Source organism: Pezoporus flaviventris, unplaced genomic scaffold (genome assembly GCF_033815535.1).
Source record: "Pezoporus flaviventris isolate CSIRO_AGI_PZ_B2104156 unplaced genomic scaffold, CSIRO_AGI_Pfla_v1 ptg000023l, whole genome shotgun sequence".
NCBI classification, from domain to species: domain Eukaryota; kingdom Metazoa; phylum Chordata; class Aves; order Psittaciformes; family Psittacidae; genus Pezoporus; species Pezoporus flaviventris.
This window is the reverse complement of record NW_026892571.1, coordinates 14,297,033-14,316,781: the sequence shown is the minus strand read 5'-3', so window position 1 is coordinate 14,316,781 and position 19,749 is coordinate 14,297,033. Positions and strand designations below refer to the sequence as shown.

General features: G+C 57.5%; 1 protein-coding gene across 2 annotated transcripts; it reads right to left on the bottom strand.

The window, feature by feature from the left end:
- Nucleotides 1-3,569: 3,569 nt before the first annotated feature.
- On the bottom strand, nt 3,570-19,489 carry ANXA6 (annexin A6). 2 transcript variants are annotated; one of them, XM_061456873.1, is made up of 26 exons: nt 19,347-19,489; nt 16,967-17,027; nt 14,154-14,238; nt 13,785-13,879; nt 13,520-13,633; nt 13,344-13,434; nt 13,155-13,234; nt 13,023-13,079; nt 12,770-12,863; nt 12,591-12,686; nt 12,228-12,286; nt 11,859-11,981; nt 11,583-11,641; nt 11,117-11,195; nt 10,268-10,349; nt 9,936-10,030; nt 9,436-9,549; nt 8,775-8,865; nt 7,974-8,053; nt 7,753-7,806; nt 6,540-6,557; nt 5,712-5,808; nt 5,377-5,472; nt 5,035-5,093; nt 4,166-4,288; nt 3,570-3,901 (listed from the first exon to the last, which is right to left on the bottom strand). In XM_061456873.1, exons 2-26 carry the CDS (start codon nt 16,982-16,984, stop codon nt 3,842-3,844), a joined length of 2,019 nt encoding a protein of 672 aa, XP_061312857.1. In that variant the 5' UTR covers nt 16,985-17,027; nt 19,347-19,489; the 3' UTR covers nt 3,570-3,841. The 2 variants fall into 2 exon arrangements, with proteins under 2 accessions (XP_061312857.1, XP_061312858.1); XM_061456874.1 differs by lacking the exon at nt 6,540-6,557.
- Nucleotides 19,490-19,749: the final 260 nt, after the last annotated feature.

Below are 19,749 nucleotides of genomic sequence, written 5' to 3'. Positions count from 1 at the left end.
TGTGCTCAAAGCTGACACTTTTACGTGCTTTTACATACTAGAGGGACTTTTTGGCATGGAGAGTGGGTTCAGTAGAGGCTCATTCACATGGAGGCACCCTGATTGCTTCTGTATTTGTGGCTGTGCCGTGGGAAATGGGGTGAGAAGGAGCACAAGCTGTGAATGGAGGTGATGGAGCTCTCCTGCCCTCTGCTCCTGCTTGTTTCAGATCAGGTCTAGCATCCTTCAGGTTGACCCCACTTACGGATGAGCAGGATGAGCCTTGTGCATTCCCAGTGTTGCAGATCCCTGGTGGAAGTGTCCCAGCAGCCCCAGTAAGTCCACCTGCCCTCAGTGCTGTGGAGCGAACGGAGCACATTGGAAGCACGATGGGATGCTGGGGCCAGGCAGGGCCTGGCTGTCATAGGTGGCTGTGCCAGGGAGCTGGCCCTGGAGCAAGGTGGGAGCAGCTGGTTCATAGGCTCAGCTCTTTGGGGTGCCTCTTGGCATCAGCAGTGGGTTTCACTGGGGCCTGCTGCGTGTGCCACGCTGGCATGCTCCGCAGTGGAGGGAAGCAGAAGGGCAACAGTGACGCTGTGAGAGGAGGGAGGAAGCTCCGGCCGCAGGAGGGGATTTCCAGAACATTGTGATCTGCTGCCTATGCAAATCAGGAACTCACGTTAACCTGGCAGGATGGGAGGCCATGGGATGGAGGGCAGAGGGGGGAGCCTGGCAGAGGGAAGAGAGCAGGGCAGGGAGCCGGATAGGCAAGGGGTCAGCTGAGGGATGGAGAAAGGGAGTGATCTCCCCTGCCTTCGCAGGGGTTGGAGTTGCACCATGACTTTCCAGGGATGCCGGGCTGCTTTGGCTTTGCTGGGTTTAGCCTTCCACTGAGCCAGAGCTCCCTTCTGCCTCTGGCAAGAGAGCAAGGGCTTAATGTCATCTGCACTTCAGGAGGAGATCGCCACCTCTTGCCTTCTTCCACAGCCTCTCCATGGTGGGACCTGGTGCAGCCCCACAATGGATATGCCAGGAGCTGTGGGAGCTGGATCCAGGAGTGCTCAGAGGATTTCCTGACATTCCTTAAGCTGTGAATTATTTGGAGCCTCAATTTGTAGTATCAGGAACAGCCCCAGAGGGGATTTCTCCCTCTTCCTTTCTCCCCTGGTCATGTCTCATTCAGTTGCGATGCCTGAGGAAACGGCTGGCCAGTAGTCATCATATCCTGGAAAGCCGGCTCTTGGGATGACAGTGTGGGGAGATCAGTTGTTTGTCCAGCCTCAGCTCACCGTGGGGACAGGATGCCCAGTGGATGTGAGGGACAAGGCTGCTGCTTCCTCCTTTGGCTTGGGAACAGGAAGAGCTGAAGAAGAAATCTGTGCCGGCTCCCAAGGCTCAAGGCTGGGATTCTCCGCTCTGGGTAGGATGGAAGCAGCTCACTGATGTTTTAGCATTTACACCAACATCCCGTGTATCTCTTCACCAGATGTGGCTCCTCCCAGGGTCTGGTAGTGAAAAGGATCCACACTGGCCCCTGGAGCTGACTCAGAGGGAGAGGCCTGACCCTGTGCACACCAAACATGGGCTCACGGGGTTTTGGGGATGTCGCAACCTGTGAAATCTGGTGCTGGCTATGCCTGGAAGCGAGTCCTTGCCCCAGCACTGCCGGTCAGTGTGCACACAGCTGGGACCTGGTGTGTGGGTCCCAGACCCTGGCAGCAGCTTCACTGCCTGAAGGCTGAACAAAGGGTGGCCAGCTCACCCTGCCTGCAGCAGGTTACACTGACTCTGTCCCAGATCCTTTCTAAGGTGACAGGTCACATGTAACCTCCTGGCTGACACTGCTGTGCTCCAGGCTGGGTTTCTTCCACTCCTCTGTGCTTCTCTATGTCCCACAGTCTGTCTTGGTGCTGCCAGGCCCAGTTTCCCTCCTGGTTCTTTTGCAGTCCTAAAGCAACACCCCTACCCAGTGCCTCTTCCTTCCTCATGGCTGCTTCTATCCAGAGCATCTCATTTCTCTGGGCCTGGCCTGGAATCCTCAGGCTCTCCAGCACAGGAAGGCTGCAGGAGTTTAGTTCAGTTGGCAGCAGGGGATGCATTTACTATGATGCATGACACCAAACAGTGTGACTCTGGTATCTTGTTCTTATCATAGGAACAGCCGGCAATGGGTGCCAGGGAAATTCCTGGCCTTGAGATTGGTGTGCTGGGATCAGCCAGGCTTCCTGGCGGCAGCATCGCCCGAGGGGCTGCCTGGTCTCACTTGTGTTTCTGTGCCAGTCACAGGCTTATAGCAGTCATGGTACAGCCATAAACCTCACTGGAATGTTTGTGCCTGTGCCCAGGGAATACTCATAGCCCAGGAACAGTGCTTTTGGCAATAGGAAGGAGGCAGGACGATGACTTATGTTTTGTAGCCCTGTGATAATGCTGAGCAGATTTCCCTCCCTTTGCTCTGAAGGAGTAGAGCTCCATTGCCCCAAATCTGCCTTTCCTTGATGGCTCCTGAGTCCCAAAGCATCCTTGGACATTGGAGCTGGGCCCCTGAAAGCACCATTCCTATCTGCAGACCCTGCTCCCTGTGGTTGCTATACCATGCAGCACAGCCTTATACCCCTGCTGTGACACTGAGAGCTGCAGTGCTGAGCTGCAGGAAGAGGTGGCAGATGAAGATCAGGGGTTATATCCTGCCTTCAAAACATCTGCAGCAGGTTCCTGGCCACATAGGAGACTCATATGCTGCTGCGGACATGGGATGGGTCCAGACCTCCCCCCCCCCGCTGCCTCTTCCTACTTACAACAGCGAGGCAGAGAAACCCAGATCTCTATGGGAGAGGGTAAAATAGGTTCAGGCAGGCTGTTTTCCCCCATGAAAGGTGATTTTGGTACAAGGGGATGTTTTACAGGAAGGCATCAAGGGAATTTTCAGTGGGATAACACCCAGCTGAATTTTTCCAGCTTCCCTGTTTTGCCTCTACATGTTGGTGCTTCTTGACCTCAGCTGGTTTTGAAGCATTATGATAATATTGTGTTATTATTTAATGCTGCTTTGATATCTTGAAGGTGAAGCTTTCCTCACCCAGCTGTTCTGAGGAAGACTCGGGCATTCAGGACTTTTTGTTCCGACTTGGAAACAATTGAAAGTGCTGGAATTTCCCACTTTTGGAAATACCAGTTCTTTTCTCCTGGGTGCTGGGGGAAGTGCAGACATCAGCTGGGGGTGTAGCCTCTATGGCATGTGTGTTTCGACTCTCGCTTCAGCAGCTTGAAAGCACAGGAAACCGCGTGCGAGGACAGATGGATGCCATCAAGCCCGATTTGTATCTCTGGTTTATGAAAGCATCATCCACACAACGGCACGAACCCTGCCAGGGGTTTTCAGAGGCATGAAGTGAAGCTCTCAGTGAAATCCCTGTGCTGCTGCCAGCCCCATATGAATTTCCAGCCCCTTCCTCACAGCAGGGAATGCTGCAGTGTTGTTTAAAGGGCATTTGGGGTCCCTGCAGTAGCAAGGAGACACTGAGACTCCTCAGCACAGGCTCAATCTCCCCCAAACCTACCCCAGTAAATTAACTGCTCTCACCCCATGGTCAGCAACAGTAAGGTTTTATTTATGACATCTAAAATTGTCTTTTCCATCTGGGTAAATTCCTGGGTTAGTGGCATGTTGGGTATGAATTATTGTGCACATCTCCCTACCCAGAGCCCTCTGCTCCCCTCCCCGAGACCCCCCTTGCAATGTGGTGCTGCTTTCATCCTCTGCAGGGAGCCTAGTGTCCCCCGAACCCCCCGAAGCTGCAGTGACATCAAGGCAGTGGGTGCGTGCGTGCTGGCTCAGACACAAAGGGGCTCCTGCAGCCATCTAGTCCTCCCCTCCGCATAGGGCCAGCAGAGCGGTGCGGTAGTCACCGGAGGTGTCCTTCTGCAAGAGGGAGACCCGTGTCAGAGAACTGGGAAAGCCCAGGGCAAGGCATGGGGAAGGAGCATTTCCATGCCACAGGCATCTGTGCAGCAGTGGAGGATGTCAGCACATCCCCTCTATAGCCAGAAATGCCAACACTGGAGCTGGTTGGGGTACTTCTCCCTCCCCAGGTGATGCTCTGCCACTCATGGCTATGGATCCTATAGGACCAGGACCCAACCAGACAAGGTGACAAACCAGGGAGGGATGCCCGTGTGCCCTCACCTCAATCATGCGGTGCAGAGATTTGTCGAACAGGTCCATGAACTCGCCCCGGATGTTGAGCAGGTCAATCTCGCTCCGGGAAATCATGATGCGGGTGAGGGTCCTCTCATCTGTGCCAGCACCCTGCAAACGGGAGCTTCAGCAAGTAACCCCAGAGGGACTGGGGCTCGGGGACCCTCTGGGCATCTCCAGCACAGCCCAAACTGGAGACTGGGTCCAGAGGAGAGCCACAAAAGTCATCAGAGGGCTGGAGCACCTTGCCTATAGGAAAGGCTGGGAGTTGGGTTATTTAGCCTGGAGAAAAGAAGGGTCTGGGGAATCATTATTGCAGCCTTTCAGTACTTAAAGGGAACTTACAAGATAGGGACAGACTTTTTAGCAGGGCCTGTATCAATAGGAAAAGGGGTGTTTTAGTTTTAAACTAAAAGAGGGGAGATTTAGACTATAAGGAAGAAAGTTTTACAATGAGGGTGGTTCAACACTGGCACAGGCTGCCCAGAGAGGCAGTAGATGCACCATCCCTGGAAACATTCAAGGCCAGGTTGAATGGGACTCTGAGCAACCTGGTCTAGTGGAAGGTGTCCCTGCTCATGGCAAGGGGGTTGGAATTAGATGATCTTTAAAGGTCTCTTCCAACCCAAACCATTCTGTGATTCTCTGATGTCTCCTCAGACACGTGCTGAACTTGCTGCTGACAAGACAGAAGCCCAGAAAGCCGATGAGGTATTGGTTTGAGCTCAGCCCTGCCCTGTTCCCTCAGGGATGGACAAACCCCATCACTGCCATGGGGTTAAATCAGAGATTCCCAAATGGTGCCTGCCCTGCACAGAGCCCTCCCACAGCTCAGCCCCAGGAGACCCCATCTGCACCTTCATGGACTTGTAGAGCTTGTCAGCGAAGAAGGCCGGCTTGTTCTTCACACTCCGCACTGCAACACATAGAGGGGAGAGAAGGTGAGCTCCTGACTCGTGACACCAAGGGGACACATCACAGCACAGAGCTGTGCCACCCACTGGGTCAGCTGCAAGCCTTCCTTGGTACAAGGGTGCAGGCTTGGCCCCATAGGACACCCTCATCCTGTGCCACACTGTGAGCATCCATGGCCCAAAGGCAGCAGGAATCTGCTGTCACGTTGCCTTGGCAGAGGCAGGTGAAGGGACTGCAGCCCTCAGGGGAGCCCTGCCCCGATGGAGCACCCTCTGGGCACTGACCGATGGCCAGGAAGGCGTCCCTCACGTCTCCCGACATCCGCTTCCTGATGGCGTGCTCCACATCGTGGTTGGTCAGTTTGATGAACTCCTGGAACACTGGAGGTGGGCAGAGGAAAAGGTCACTGCTGAGCAGCTCCATCCCTGCCCTGCACACCCAGGGGACTTGAGCCTCAACCATGGACCCCAAATGCAACACCATGCCATCTCCTCCCACTGCCCAACCTCAGCCCTGGGGAGATCCCAATCTCCTGCTGCCCAGGAGTCCCATCCAGCCCAAAGGAAAGCACTTGTGTTGCAGTGGAAGGTCCAGCATCAGTGGAGGAGCGTGGTCCTACCTCTGCGGAGATGGGGGTAGCTGCGGGTGCAGAGGATGCTGAGGAAGCGGGTCTCCAGGGAGTCACTGGAGTCATTGCTGGACACGTCAGCAAGTTTCTGGGAGAGCAACCGAGAGTGAAGAGGGAGGCAGGGGAATGGGCATAGCAGAGAGGGACAAAGATGTCAAACAGCTCTTGCTGGGACAACCAGTCCTGAACACCCTGTTGCAAGGGGGCAGCCTCTTATGAGCAGGGCATTGGGGGGGGGGGGGCAGTATTTTGAAAAAACAAGAAACAAACAAAAAAAGCCAATCCCCCAAAAGCCCTTTGCAGTGCTCATGGTTCAGGTTTTCATTTTTCTTTTGGGGAGGCTGTTTTGAGGGTGACCAGCATTACACAGGGAATACAGAGCTGCCACACGCAGGAGCCACCCTCCACCCTGAACAACAGCAGTGCTGCCCATGGGTGAGACGGCTGCTGTACACCACATCCATCAGGCTATTGCAGTAGAATTCCCCAGATCCCACTTGTGGTGAGGCAGGGAAGCCAGTCCAGAGTCCCACAGTGCCAGGAACATAGGTCCTGCATGCATGATGCGTGTCCCCAGCCCTCCCAAGGGCAGGAAGGTGGCTATGTCTCCTGCCCAGTGCACAAGGAAGCGCCCTCATGCAGGTCCCATCTGTCCCCTTGTAATCCATCCTGATGCAAGGACCCTGGAGCCCCAGGCAAGCAAACAGAAATGTAGTCAGAGGAGCCAGTGTATGAGGCTGCTATTTCCAGCTCCAGCCCTGCACCCGAGGGCTGCAGCATCCCCTCAAACACACTGAGAGTGAAAGGGCAGGCACTCACCAGGGTCTCAGCAACGACCTGGTGGAGAGAAAGAGAGAGACAGGAAGACAACAGGGTCAGAAGATGCTGCTCAACCTTTATCCTTCCCTGACAAAGCAAGGGAAATCTAGCAGAATCCTCTAAAATGACATGTCCTCAGCTCCCCTGCTTCCCTGGGAGTGGACCTGATCTTAGGACCTTTGTCTTCCTCCAGTTTGGTCTCTACACCACTAACTGGGGTGGTCTTTGGCCAGACAAAGTGAGCCTCACACATCTGGGACTTGGGTACCAGCCTGTTCCTCCTCCAGGAGCATCCTTGCCTGGCCCCTGACTCACACCAGCCTCTGCACAGGAGGCAGGAGGAAGGAAAGGGCAGTTTCCCGGCTGCCTTGTCCCTCCCTGTGTTTGTCATCCCTGGCTCTCTCTTTCTCTGCAGCAGGTCGAGGCGAGCAGCAGCGCATGCAGCAGGAAGCAGGCAGCGCAGCATCCGCTCCCTCTGCCGGCAGCATCCCTGATGGGAGAGCTGGGAGCGTGCCTTGGAGCAAGCAGTGCTGCCACAGGACAGCCAAGCGAGAGCTCAGGTTTGGCTCTGCACCAAGCTTCCCCTTTTGGAAGAGACTCGTGCCAAAGGGGCAGGAGGCCAAGTGCACAGCCCCAAGGTCACAGATCTCCTGGGAGCGGGAGCTGTGCCAGGCAATGGGGCCTCAGCTCCCCCCTACATCATTTCTGGCTGCTCAGCTTTCCCCTTCCAGCCCTGACTGAGCACAGCCCAGTAAAGATGAGGCTATGGTTTAGGGGCTGGCAGGGTGAAAAGTAGCTTAGGCTTCAGTGCTGCCCCATGAGCAACAAAGAGGTGTGTGGCTCCTGCAAACCAGCCCAAAGCTGCCTTCGAAGCTCAAGTGCCAAATTGCAGCGTCAGTGTGTGTTACTGGACCCCAAAGTGGCAGCTCTGCACAAAGAATGGTGCAGTCCCCAGCTGGGAGCTCCCAGTGCTGCTGTTGTGGTCTGCAGCTCCCCCATGCATGGTGCAGCAGAGCCCAGGGCATCAGCAACCAGGCCTGGGAGTTTTACCCTGGAAAGGTGTCACATCCCCTGGCATCTCCCCCTGCAGCTTGCAGACAGCCTGCCCCAGCAGCATTTGCTTCCCTGAGGATGCCATTTCCAGACCAGGGGATGCAACATCCTCACTTGTTCTATGCAGAGCCTGTCACAGCACTGCTAGCACGGGTCTTACCTTAGCATCTTCATGTGCCTGGGTGAGGTTCTCTGGCCCTTCATCGCGGTTGCCCTGTGGTCAACACAAAAATCATGGAGCAGGGGAGAGGACATCTCCTGGGAGAGCCCCAGGCAAGGGGATGGCAGCAGCACTGCCCAGCCAGGCAGTGATGCTCTGTCTCCTCCATAGCCACCATCCATGGCAGGGAGGGGACAGTGCCCAGGGAGAGCCGCCCTTACCAGAGCCAGGGAGACGAGAATCCTCTTGAAGTGCCCTGATGTGTCAGAGCTCAGGTCATCTTCCAGTTGCTTGTTGTAGGCTGTGGAGAAGGGGGATGTCTGAGTCCTGCTCCCTGCCTGCAGCTCTGCTTTCCCCCAGCCAGTGCCTGGCTAATCCCCATGTGGCTTGTGGATGGCAGTGGCCACCTTCCAGCCTTTGTATGGATGAGGCAGATGCCTCCATCTGGTATTTCCAGGGCTGGGGAGGAAGGGATAAACCCAGCAGTTCTAATGCCCTGGGCGTGTGCACAGCCTCTTGCTCCAAGTGCTCCCAAGGGGAAGGGATCAATGAGAGAGTTCTCAGGGAGACATCAGTGGCAGAGCTGGGATATGTCACTGTGACATGGAGAGAGGCCAAGACCAGTGCTCTGCTGGGGGTGAATGCCCATAGAGCCTGTTCATAACCATGGGCTCTGTGGGGGAGAAGAGGCTGCAGCTTTAACCCAGCTCGCAGCTCATGTTTCCCCAGGGAGAAGGGGTCATGGGTGGAAAGGAAAGAGATGTGCACAGTATGGGAGCATGAGAAATCACAGGATGGATTTGAGGGCTCTTGTTGGCATCATCCCAGGTTTCCACTTCTCTTTCATAAGGTGTTGGACCTGGGGAAGAGCCTTGCTTGGAGGCACTAAAAGAGCTTCACAGCACCAAGCCATGCACCCAGAGACAAGAATTGTACCCCAGGCTCTGGAAGGGCTGTGAACAGTGTTAAACACGGTCTGTGCCCAGGGCCTGGGTGCTCCCCATGTCCCTCCTGTGCCGTACCTTCCTGATATGCCTCGTTGATAGCCTTGATCTCCTGGTTGTTCCGTGTGGCCATGATTTCGATGAGGACGCTCTCATCTGTGCCAGCGCCCTGGAAGAGAGCAGCGTGGTAGAATGCTGTGGGTGCCAGCACTGGACAAGGACACAGCAGCATAACCCCACCACACCAGGCAAGGAGGTGCTGCTCTGACCCCAGGGCTACAACGTGCCAAAAACCCACATCCAGCAAATAACCACAGTAGCTGGTAGGAACCAGCAATGAAGCATCCAAGTGTGGTACCAACTGGTGTGACTGGTGGACAGTGGTGTACACTGGTTTGCCCTACCATGGCTCTCCTGTAGCTGCCTGTGCCTGGCAGAGCACTGCTCCCACCACAAAGCAGGGATGCTCTGTGAGGCAGCCTCCCCAAGAGGCTTTATCTACAAGCTGGGTAGAATGTACTGGGCTGCAAAGAGGCCAAACTGGGTTCCCACTGGGTCTGGAGTACAAACCAGGTCTATATCCTGGTGCTTTCTGCTCTCCTTCTGCATAGGAGATGAGAGCCTGGGGACCCATGAAGCTGGGGTACACTCACAGCCCTGGGCCACTGACAGAGCAGGTACAGCCACAGCAAAAGCCACCCCATCCTCATGTACTGAAGCCAATGCCAGCAGCAGTTACCTCCACGGCCTTCCTCAGCTGCTTGGCATCGTACTGTGCTGGTGTGAGCATGAGCCCCAGGATCAGCTTGGCCAAGCTGCCCGAGAGCTCAGACTTCAGGTCCGCCATCAGGTCCTGTGAAAGCATTCGAGGGTTCAGCCCCGGCTCCTTCCACAGGGATGGAGGAGCAGAGGCAACACCAGGGAGGAAACAGGGGAGGGCAGTGTGGAGGTGGGAGACATCTGGGAATACCCACGGGGTGGTTTAAGGTCACATTTTGGGGTGGCTCTCAGGACATCCTGGCTCTGGAGTACTCTGTGTGGTAATGAAGCGAAGGGGAATGGACACCCTCCCCTGGGACTGGTGGTGCACCCAGAGCAGGAGCTGCTTTGACAACTCGGTCCTCCTTGAGGAAGTGATGCCAAGGCAGGACTTATTTCAGTAAGGGCAGATCTCAGTGTGGGATGGGGCAGGATGCCGGCAGAGGGAAGGAGCAGGGTGGGAGGGGAATCCAGCAGTACCCTGCCATAGTGAGCCTTGTAAGCCTTTAGGATCTGCTGCCTCTGGGCATTGCTCCTTTGTGTCAACACCTCGATGATGGCCCCTTCGTCTGTGCCTGCAATGACAGCAATGACACTGCGGAGAGCTGAGGGGCCAGAGCCACCTCGTGTCACCCCTGACCATGGGCACATCACCATCCCTGTGCCAGCAAACTGGGGCTGTGGGGAAGGGAGAGCTCCCACAGCTCCAAAAACATCCTGATTCCCCCTGGGGCTTTCACACAGGGTGGTTTTAAGCCCCAGGAGCTGTTGATGAGCAGCAGGAAGGGGCTGGGAGCATGGTCCCTACTTACCCAGGCCCTTCATTGCCTTCCTCAGCACCTGAGCATCCCCATCATCATTGAAGCTTTCCGTGGGCTGCACGGTTCCTCGCAGCTGTGAATGCACAGAGGGGTTTGGGTTCATCCCTGAGCTGGGACGGAGGCAGGGATGGAGAGAGGGAAGGAAGGTGCCACCAGGCAAGCGGAGGCCAAAGCAGGTCGTGTGTTAGTGCAAGCACGTGGGGCTCAGTAAGGATGTCCCACCACTGTCACCCCTTCCATCCAGGGGCAAACCATAGCCAGGCCAGCAGAGAGAAGACAGCAGCAGACAGTCCCTGAGTCTTGGTGTCCTGCTCAGTGTTACACCCACCTCCCCTAGCACTGGGACACATCAGCTAAGAGCCAGAAGAGGAGTCACTGAAAGAGTGCCTGCTCCTGCCCTGCAATTGTACCCTCCTGCATCCTTACATCTCCCCCTGTGCACTAGGGCTCAGGGTGTCCTTTCTGTGCATCCTAAATCACCCTTCTGTGGGTGCCTTCAGCCACATGCAGGGTGCCAGCTCCCCATGGCACGGCTGTGTCCCAGCCAGCCCTGGGGAGCAGGAGGTCTCCAGTGGGCACCGGAGCAGGGCTGAACGTGCTGCACTGCACAGACATGCGGGGAAAGGAGGCCTCAGAGAGAAGAGGGGGTTAGTGGAGCCGGTGAGGGACAGCCAGCCCTGCCGGGTACATCCCACCAACCTCATGCCCCAAACCAAACAGTGTTGATAGAAGCCACAGAGCAAGAGGCAGAGCGGAGGTGGGGGGCTGGCCGTGCCCCAGGGCAGAGAGGAGCAGCCCCAAGCTGGCGGGGAGCAGAGAGGGGGTCCGGGGGGTGCTGACCTCTACTTTGGCCACCGCACTAAGCTCCCACATCCGATAGGCCACCTGCGCCGCCTCGGGGAAGAACTCACCTGCGGCACTGCAACGGGAGGGCAAGGACAGGACACAGTGAGCTGGGGGGGAGGCCGTGTCCTGCCAGCAGCCACCCCCAGCCCGGCCCCTCCAGGAGGGGTGTTTGGTACCCACTGGGTGCTTGCTGTGGGGCTGGGTGGGAATGGGGGGAAAAATGGGTGGTAAATCCCAACCATCCCCACTGGAGCATCCTCTCTACAGGTCTCTGCCTTGCAGGGCTGCCACGTGCCAAGGAGGCACCATGGCATTGTGGTTGGCCATAAAGAGGGGCCATAGGGCCCCTGTACCAATCTGCTGCCACTGTGGGTGCTGCTGTCCAGGTGATCTGACCCACAGGTCTGTACCCAGCACCAAGGGGATGAAGATGGACAAAGAGGGTGATGGGTGATCTTACTCATCGTCCCCTCCGCACAGCTTCAGCAGAGCCTTCTTGTACTCCCCGGAGGTGTCCTCCTGGAAAGAGAAAAGGAGATGGAGAACCATGCATCAGGGAGGGTCAAGGTAATGCCATGGGATGGGTGCACTGGGGAGGCGTTTCCCTGAGCCTTGTCCTTGGAGATGGACACCCAGCACAGGAAGCTGGGGATGGGTTTCAGCCCTCCCATGGGTGCTGGCATCACAAGGAAGCTGGCAGTTGCTTGGAGGGTGACTGGGGACCCCCAGCACTTACCTTTATCATGTTGTAGAGAGATTTCTCATACTTGGTCCTGAACACCTCCCGGATGTCCAGCATGTCAATCTCGCTGCGGGACACCATGATGCGGATCAGTGTGTTGTCTCTTGTGCCCAGCCCCTGCAACGGAGGAGTCCCTGCATCAAGCTTGGTGTGATCAAGCAACCCTGCTCAGCCCATCACATTTGGGACCCTTTATCAGACTTATACACAGCTCTGGGTCTGAAGGAATAGCTCCTTTGAAGGGAAGACCAGAAACCCAGGTCACAGGTCCTGTCTTCATGGTCCTGCACCACCATGTCCTCCAGCAAGCACCCTGTGGCAAAGGGACCCCCTGGAGAAGGGATGATCCACTGATCCACTCACCTTCATGGCCTTGTAGAGCCTTTCAGCAAAATACTCTGCAGTGCTTCTGATGCACTTCACTGTGGGGAAATTGAGGCACGGTGAGGGATGCTGAATAGGTACCACATTCAGCATCCAGTTTGAACCCATCAGTGGGGATGCAGAATGGGTACCACATTCAGCATCCAGCTTGAACCCATCAGTGGGGATGCAGAATGGGTACCACATTCTGCATCCCCACTCACCCCGAAGAAGCCTTCCTGAGCTCCCTGAAGCTGGGTATGGCCATAACCACAACTCCACTGGCTCTTGCACTAAGCCCTCCCACCCCAGCAAGGCCAGTGGTGTGTTTTCACAGTACTCCCCACACCAGTGCTGACTTACCCACAGCCAGCATCAGCTTCTCAAAGTCACCAGAGAGCTCTCCCCGGATGCTCCTCTCAATTGGCTTCCCAGAAATCTTCAGGTACTCATCAAAGACTGTGGGATGAGAGCAGGATGATGCCTGCAGAAGCTGCCCAAATCCCTTCAAGCCCAATCCCAAGCTTGCGGGAGATGCTCACCCAGGCGGAGATGCTGCTTGCTTCGTCGGCCAAGGATGTAGATGAACTGGGCCTCATCCGTGCCCCATTTCAGCTCACCAGCTTCCAGCAGGTCCTTGTGGGATGGGGAAGGCAGCAGAGCCTGAGTCAGGGTGCTGCCTTCATGGGGCTCTGCCCAAGCAGAGGTGCCCTTGATGCCCATCTGTCTTTTGCTGTCTGGACGTGCCACCAGCCCCATCCCTGCCTGCCCATCCCAGCAACCTCCCAACCTCACCTTGGCATCCTGCTCCACCAGGTCCTCGCTCACCACATCATCCTCCTCCCTGGCACCCTGTGAGACAGCAACGGGCTCAGCCCTCCTGGGTGCAGGCACCATCACCTACAGATACCAGTCAGATGGACATACCTGGAGCAGAACGATGAGCATCTTCTTGAAGTGGCCTGAGGTGTCTCCAACAATGTCAGCCTCCAGGTCTCTCTCATAGGCTGGTGGAAGAGGGAGAAGTCAGGTTTGGAGAGCTGGATCCCCTCATCTCTGCCCCTTGTCCTGGCCCAAGGGGACACAGGGCAGCCCCTGCCCCTCCCCAGCCCTCACCATCTTTGTAGGCAGCCACCAGGTCATGGATCTCCTGGTTGGTGCGGGAGGCGAGGATCTCAATGAGGCACTTCTCATCCGTGCCAACACCCTGTGGGCACAGAAACAGCCCCATGAGCAGTGGGGACAGCTGTGGTGTCCTCGGAGGGGCCCTGGAGGGGCTGCCCACCCCTTACCGCGATGGCATCTTTGATCTCTTTGGCATCACTGTAAGGCGGGGGCCGCATCAGGCTCACGATCAGCCGCTCAAACTTCCCCGTCAGCTCGTACTTGAGGTCTGCAATGAGGTCCTGGTGGAGGGGGATAAAGAGGATGGGGGCACTTTGCTCCAAAGCATCTCTGAATGGGTCCAGGGAGCTGTGGGTCTCTGTGTGGAGTGGTTGGTGGCAGCCATGGCTACCTGCAGCGGCTGCAAGCACCAGGGAGTGCTTCTGCTGTTACCTTCCCATACTGGGACTTGTAGGCTTGGCAGATCTCCACTCGCTGCTTGTTGTTTCTGGATGTGATGAGGTCGAGGATGGCCTCCTTGTCACTGCCTGTGGGGACAGCCAGCAGTCACATCTAGCCCCATAGCTGGGGCTATGGCTGGGCTCATCATAGCCAGCCTGCCCCAAAGAAGCCCCAAGCTGCTTCTGACTTGGGACTGGGAGGAGAAGCAGAACTGAGCTGGCTCCAGGGAGGAAAGGGGAACCAGGAGAGGCCCTGGCATACTGCTAAAGCAGGCAGCTGAGAGGAGAGGCAATGCAGGATACCAAGTCAACTGAATGATCAGGGGATATATAGGGTAGAAATGTGGAGGAGCATCCATACCAAATCCCTTCATTGCATTGTACAAGGCCTCTGCATCTTGGCTGGCATCAAAGCCTGGGAATTCCTTCACTGACCCCCTGTAGACCTAGGGCAAAGGAGGAGAGAAGGGAAGGTGAAAGGGGAAGGAAAAGCCTCTGGTGGGGTGGGGAAGGAGAAGTTGAAGCTGAGCAGGAATGAGGTCAGATCCATTCCTGCTCGTGCTGCCTGAAGGCAAAGCTCAGCCTCAAACACTTGTTCATTTGTTTGCTTTTGTTTGCTCTCCCTGTCCTCTAAATTGTTTGTGTCAGGTCATGAAGTACGTACACAGCCTTCCCTCCCCTGTCTCCTGGCACTGCTGTTTGTGCTCTGTGTTTAAGCTGGATACAATCCTCCCCCTGCACTAGCAAGAGCCAGAGCGTTTGAAGGCAGGTTCCTTCAGCCCTTTCAGTTCCCAGCACCATTTTGGGGGTGGTGGCAGCAAAAGGGGAGACCCCATGGTAGGGTTGGACACCTGAATGCAGGGGAAGGCACCCAAGGACCAGGGTAATCCCCCTGCAGCGCAGCGGTGCTGAAGGGAGTTATCAGGGCTGGATTCAGAGCAATGAAGGAAGTCATTTTCCATCGCCTGTTGTGAGCAGGGAAACCCTCTGGATGCTGAGGATGCCCAAGCCCTGCATGGCCTCAAGGCAAGGAGGCACAGGCACAAAATCACTGTGGGCTGCTAAGCAGAAAGCACTGAGAAGCACCAGAGCTGCCAACAGCCTGTCCTGTCCCATCACTCTACAGGGCCCAGGCTGGTCTGAGGGGTCAGAGCAGTGATCCCCAGTACAGGGAAAGACTTCCAGGAGCCTGAGAAATGCCAGGGATTGCCATGATCCACTTCTGTGTGCCCCTCTGCACCTCCAGGCTGCACAATGGGGAGCCCAGAAGTGATGCCCACACGCAGCTTCTCCCCAGGTCAGCTTTGCCCAGAGGAGCCTGGGGTCAGGCTCTGCATGGGACCAGCCCCGACCCTGGGTGGAAGCTGATGTGAAACCAGGCTGAGCCAGGGCTCTCAGCTGTGTCAGCACCCCAGGAACGCTGACGATGCTCCAACCGGGTACCTACACCTCCATGGGATCACCTGCTTAGGGTATGCTGCAGGGCTTGACATCCCCAGGAGCTGTACAAAGGCCCAGGGCTGTTGCCAGCATGGGCATCTAAAGCTAATGTGTCCCCAGAGAAGACGGGCATCAGGCAGGTAGCACCAGCATCCTTGACCCAGTACCTCCAAGAATGAACCCAATGGGATGGACACGGGCAGCTCTATATCCATTGCTCCCCTGGGTCCCATCCCAATGCCACAGCACAACAGCATCACTGCATATCTCATCCAACACCTTCAGAAAGAGCCAAGCCATTGTACCCCTTTTTTTCCAGAGAGAAACCAGTCCAGGCTGGGCACATCCCACAGGATGGAGCTCCTCTTTCAGGAGGAACTGCTGGCACCCATATTCCATATGGTGGGAACCACATCAGGCAAGAGGAGACGCTGCCCTTCGATGGCACAGGACAGATCGTATTGCAGGTGATTCATCGGGAGCGCTGGATTTAGCCGCACTTCCCGGCAGCTCCCGGACCCTCCTGGCTCGGTGCGAGCTGCTGCCCACATGTACCTCGCAGGAATGGAAATAAGAAGCTGCAGGGCAAAGGAGGTGCCTGGAGGCAGCAGGAGGGGACAAGGCTGTGTTCCTGCCTCCTGAGCTATCAGATGAGCTGCCTGTCTTGCAGTGCTGTCATGGTGGAGAAACTGAGGCAGGAGCTCATTGCTGTGCATTGCCCAATACTCCTTGAACTCATGGGGGAATGAGCCCCATGGAATTGCAGAAACACCCCTGGGGAGGGAAAGCGCATCCCGCCTGCTGCGCCCTCCTCACATTCCAGCCCCCTTCCCAAATTCCGCTCCAGCTGCTGGGGCCCCGCTTCCCCTCCTCCAGCCTCTGAGTCATCCCGGCCTGCCCGGGACCTCCCAGCTAAAAATAAGCCAGGCTGGGGCCAGGAGGGTGGAAGCAGAATTCCCAACGTGGCTGTGCGCTGTCCCACCGCACGGCTGCTGGGGGTCCTGGACCCCCACAGGGGCGATGCTCACCCACACCGTGCCTCAGTTTCCCCATCCAGAGCCAACCAACCCTTCAGCTGGGCAGGAAGCAGTGGGTAATGGGGCTCGAGGCAATCGTTCCTTGATCTCCCGAGGGAATGGAAACCAGAGCCTGGCTCCAGCAGTGAAAGCAGGCTGTGCACATGGGCTCCTCCCCTGCCTAGCACACTACCCGCAGGCAGGCTGCACCCCATCAGCCGCAGCTGCACACCGAGGCAGGGTTTTCCACTCAATCCAAGATGTTTTCCTGGCTGGGGGGAATCACCTGCTCACCCGGCTGCCACACTGCATCAGGCTTGTTGAGGGGGAGAAATCCAGACCAAGCAGGAGAGGCCAAGGCAGGGCTGCATGCCTCGCAGCAAGCTCGGGTGGGATCTCTCTCCAGTGAAATCCCAAATCCCCAGTGCAGTGTCTGTCCTCCACTTCCCACAGTCCTGCTTCTCTCCCCCATCCCACTGTGGTCCCAAAAGGATTTTTGCTCCTTGCTCTCCCTGCTCTCCCCCCCAGCACTTCCCCATCTGCATCGCGTCCAGACAGCACTGGTTGGAGAGGCAGGAATGTAAACAGGCTCTGAGCAGCATTGTGCTCCAAGCACGTCTCAGTCAGCCCTGCTGCATGATGGAGATGCTGCCCCAGCTCTGGGGTCTGCCTTGTGACACCTAATCACCCATCCCCACCATGTGTGCATCACCCTTACCTTTCCTTTAGGCGCCATGGCTTCCCAAGCTGGAAATCACTGGAGTGAGGGCAAGGAGGAGCTGCGGGATGGAACAGAGAAGCCAATATGAGCCAAAGCCCCCTCTCCATGGGCTGTGTTAGTTAAGGGAGGCTTTGCTCCCTCCCTTGGGTGCTGCTGCCATCCATCACTGTGGGTGTGCTACCCATGGGGAAGGTGATGGATGGGTGCTGCTGGGGAGGCTTGGGGATGCTGTCACCAGGTCCTTTGGTACCTGGCACTGAGCTGGGGACACCATGGACCAGGAGCAGCAGAGAGGGGCCCCGTGCTGCTTCCTGCCAGTGCAGAAGTGCAGAGAGAACCCAGGAGGGGAAGAAACTGCTGAATAGGTGGAAATGGGCAGAGCATCCTCTGCAGGGCTGACCCTCCTCACTGCACCCCGTAATGCTCCCTCTGCAGCCCCCCCCCCCCCAAGCCCTGGGACTAGCCCAGCTTCCTCAGTGCTCAGGATGCTCAGTGCTGGGCAGCCCCTGCAAGTTGCCACCAGCTTTAATCTGAGTTCCTGTGCACTGAATCAAGGCCAGCATCAAACCCCACGCCCCCGGCACAGCTCAGGAAACAGCTGTGTTTCCAGAGTAACTCGCAGGTTGTTTTCTAACAAACACCAGCACCATTTATAGCTGCAACCCTCCTGTGGCCTGGGCTCTCCTCACCCTCCCAAGGTCCCCAGACAGTGCAGTTGCTCTGAGAAAGCCGATGGAGGGAGAGAAGCAGCTGGAAAATGGAGCCTGGCCATGAATGAACCACTGAGCGTCAGCTGAGCTCCAGCCATGAGGCACTGCCCCTCCTTGCTAGTGCTCTGCTCTAAGACACGTTGCAGGGAAGCTCAAGGCACATCAGGGCTGCTCCAGGGGGGATTTCTGCCCGTTTCTGCCCCCAGGAATGCTCCATTCCATGCAGCAAGTAGGGGAAATGATCTGAACTTCCATGGCTTGGCTCTCCATCCCTAAGAGAGCACCCATGGTGGGGGAGACCCAGCCCTGCAGCCATCACTGCGGCCGGGTCACCCCGCTCGGGTGCAGGAAGTCTTTTGACACCCGTAAGCATCCTTCAGAGGGGAGGAAGTGTTGCAGAGAACCAGAGCTGCCTTCACCCCCTTTCCCTTTTCAGGCTGTGAGTCTTGGCTAATCCCCCTGGCTGAGGGAGAGCCCCCCGTGTGTCCCATGCGCAGCGGGGCTGCACTGCGGCCGGGCAGGGATCCCAGCCCCTGGCCCATATAGGCTTTAATGCCACTCAGGTGCCTGGGTACCTTCCATGGAGCAGAGAGAGCCCTGCAAGGCACAGCCCGCGGCCCTCCATGCATGCGGCAGTGGGGCTGAGACTGCACAACTCATCTCAGCAATGGTGGAGGATCACCTGCCACACCCAGCCCCAGCCTGGCTCTGTCCCCACCGCAGCGGGTGGGGAGCAGCCCCCCTCTTGCTTTGCCAGCACCCGATCCGAGGGGGATGCCCAGACACATCCATGGGGATGCCTGGAGGCTGCAGAGCCCCAGCATGGGGGGATACCTGCCCCCCTACCCAAATGATGGAGAGGTTTAAAGCACGAGTGTACCACGAGAAGCTCTAAATGATGTGCACAGCCCATCCCCTTTGCAGAACAGCCCACCCTTACCAAGAAGCCTCTGTCCCACGAGCAGTGTGCACCCCAACAGCCTCTCCATAGCCCCCCCATGGCTTTGCGTTCAGAGTTTCAGCCCAGGAGCCCAGCAGCTATTTCTGCAGCCCTGGCAGGGCTCTCCCAGTGTAACTGCTTGTGGTGGAGGCCACGACACACCCAGTGCCCCGCTGTGCTGCCCATGGGCCGGAAAGAGAGCTTCCCTGGGTTAAAAAAGCAGCATCCATCCTACCTGTGAGGCAGGGGAGATCCCCAAGTCCCCTGCCCCACCTCCCTGCCACGAAGTACCAAGAACTCCGTGCCCCTGGGGTGCAAAACTCAGCGGGTACCAAACCACGGGCATCCCGGTGGGTATCAAACCAGGGGCATCCTCTCCCCCGAGCCCAGCCCCGACCCCCGCACTGAAGGACGGGTGTTCCTGCCGCACCGGGGCACAGACAAAGCCGCATCCCGGCCAGGACACACCCATGTCCCCGCACCAACACCAGCACCCACCCAAACCCCACCCTGCGGCACCGCAGCCCCGAGATTTGGTTAAAAACAACGGATTTTCGCATAAAGATAAAGAAAACAAAGACCCGCCCCGCAGCCACCCCCCCCCCCTCGGGGGGCAGCCTCCCCTTGCGCGGCTCCACGCCCGGGGCCAGGGCTCCGTTCCCGTCGCACACCACCACGGTAGCTTAGCACGGGACCGCTCTCCCCCCCCCCCGCCCCGCACACTCACAAGCGGCACCGGGGCCTGTCCGGGTGCTCCTGCGGGACCGCGTGTCCGGTCCGTGCTCCCCTGCGCGCCGTCCTTGGCGAGCGGCGGCTTCCTCCAGACCGCGCGTCACTGCTCACGAGCCCTCCAGTCCCCGCCTGCCGCGGCACCGCGGTGAGGGCCGCGCTCAGCCCCCCCCCCGTTCCGCCCCGCGGGGCTGGGTGCCCACAGTGCGGGGGGACCCCGGTGTCACCTTCTGCGTGCCGAGGGGGTCACTGGGCACAACAGCCCCACAGGTGCGGGCAGGGGGCTCTGTGCCCGTGGTGGGGACGCAGTGCAAGGGGATGGCGGTGATTGCGCTTCAGCTGCGGAGGTGTCATCCCTTCCGTCCCCCCCTCACCCTGGTTTCTTGGGGTGCAGGGTACTC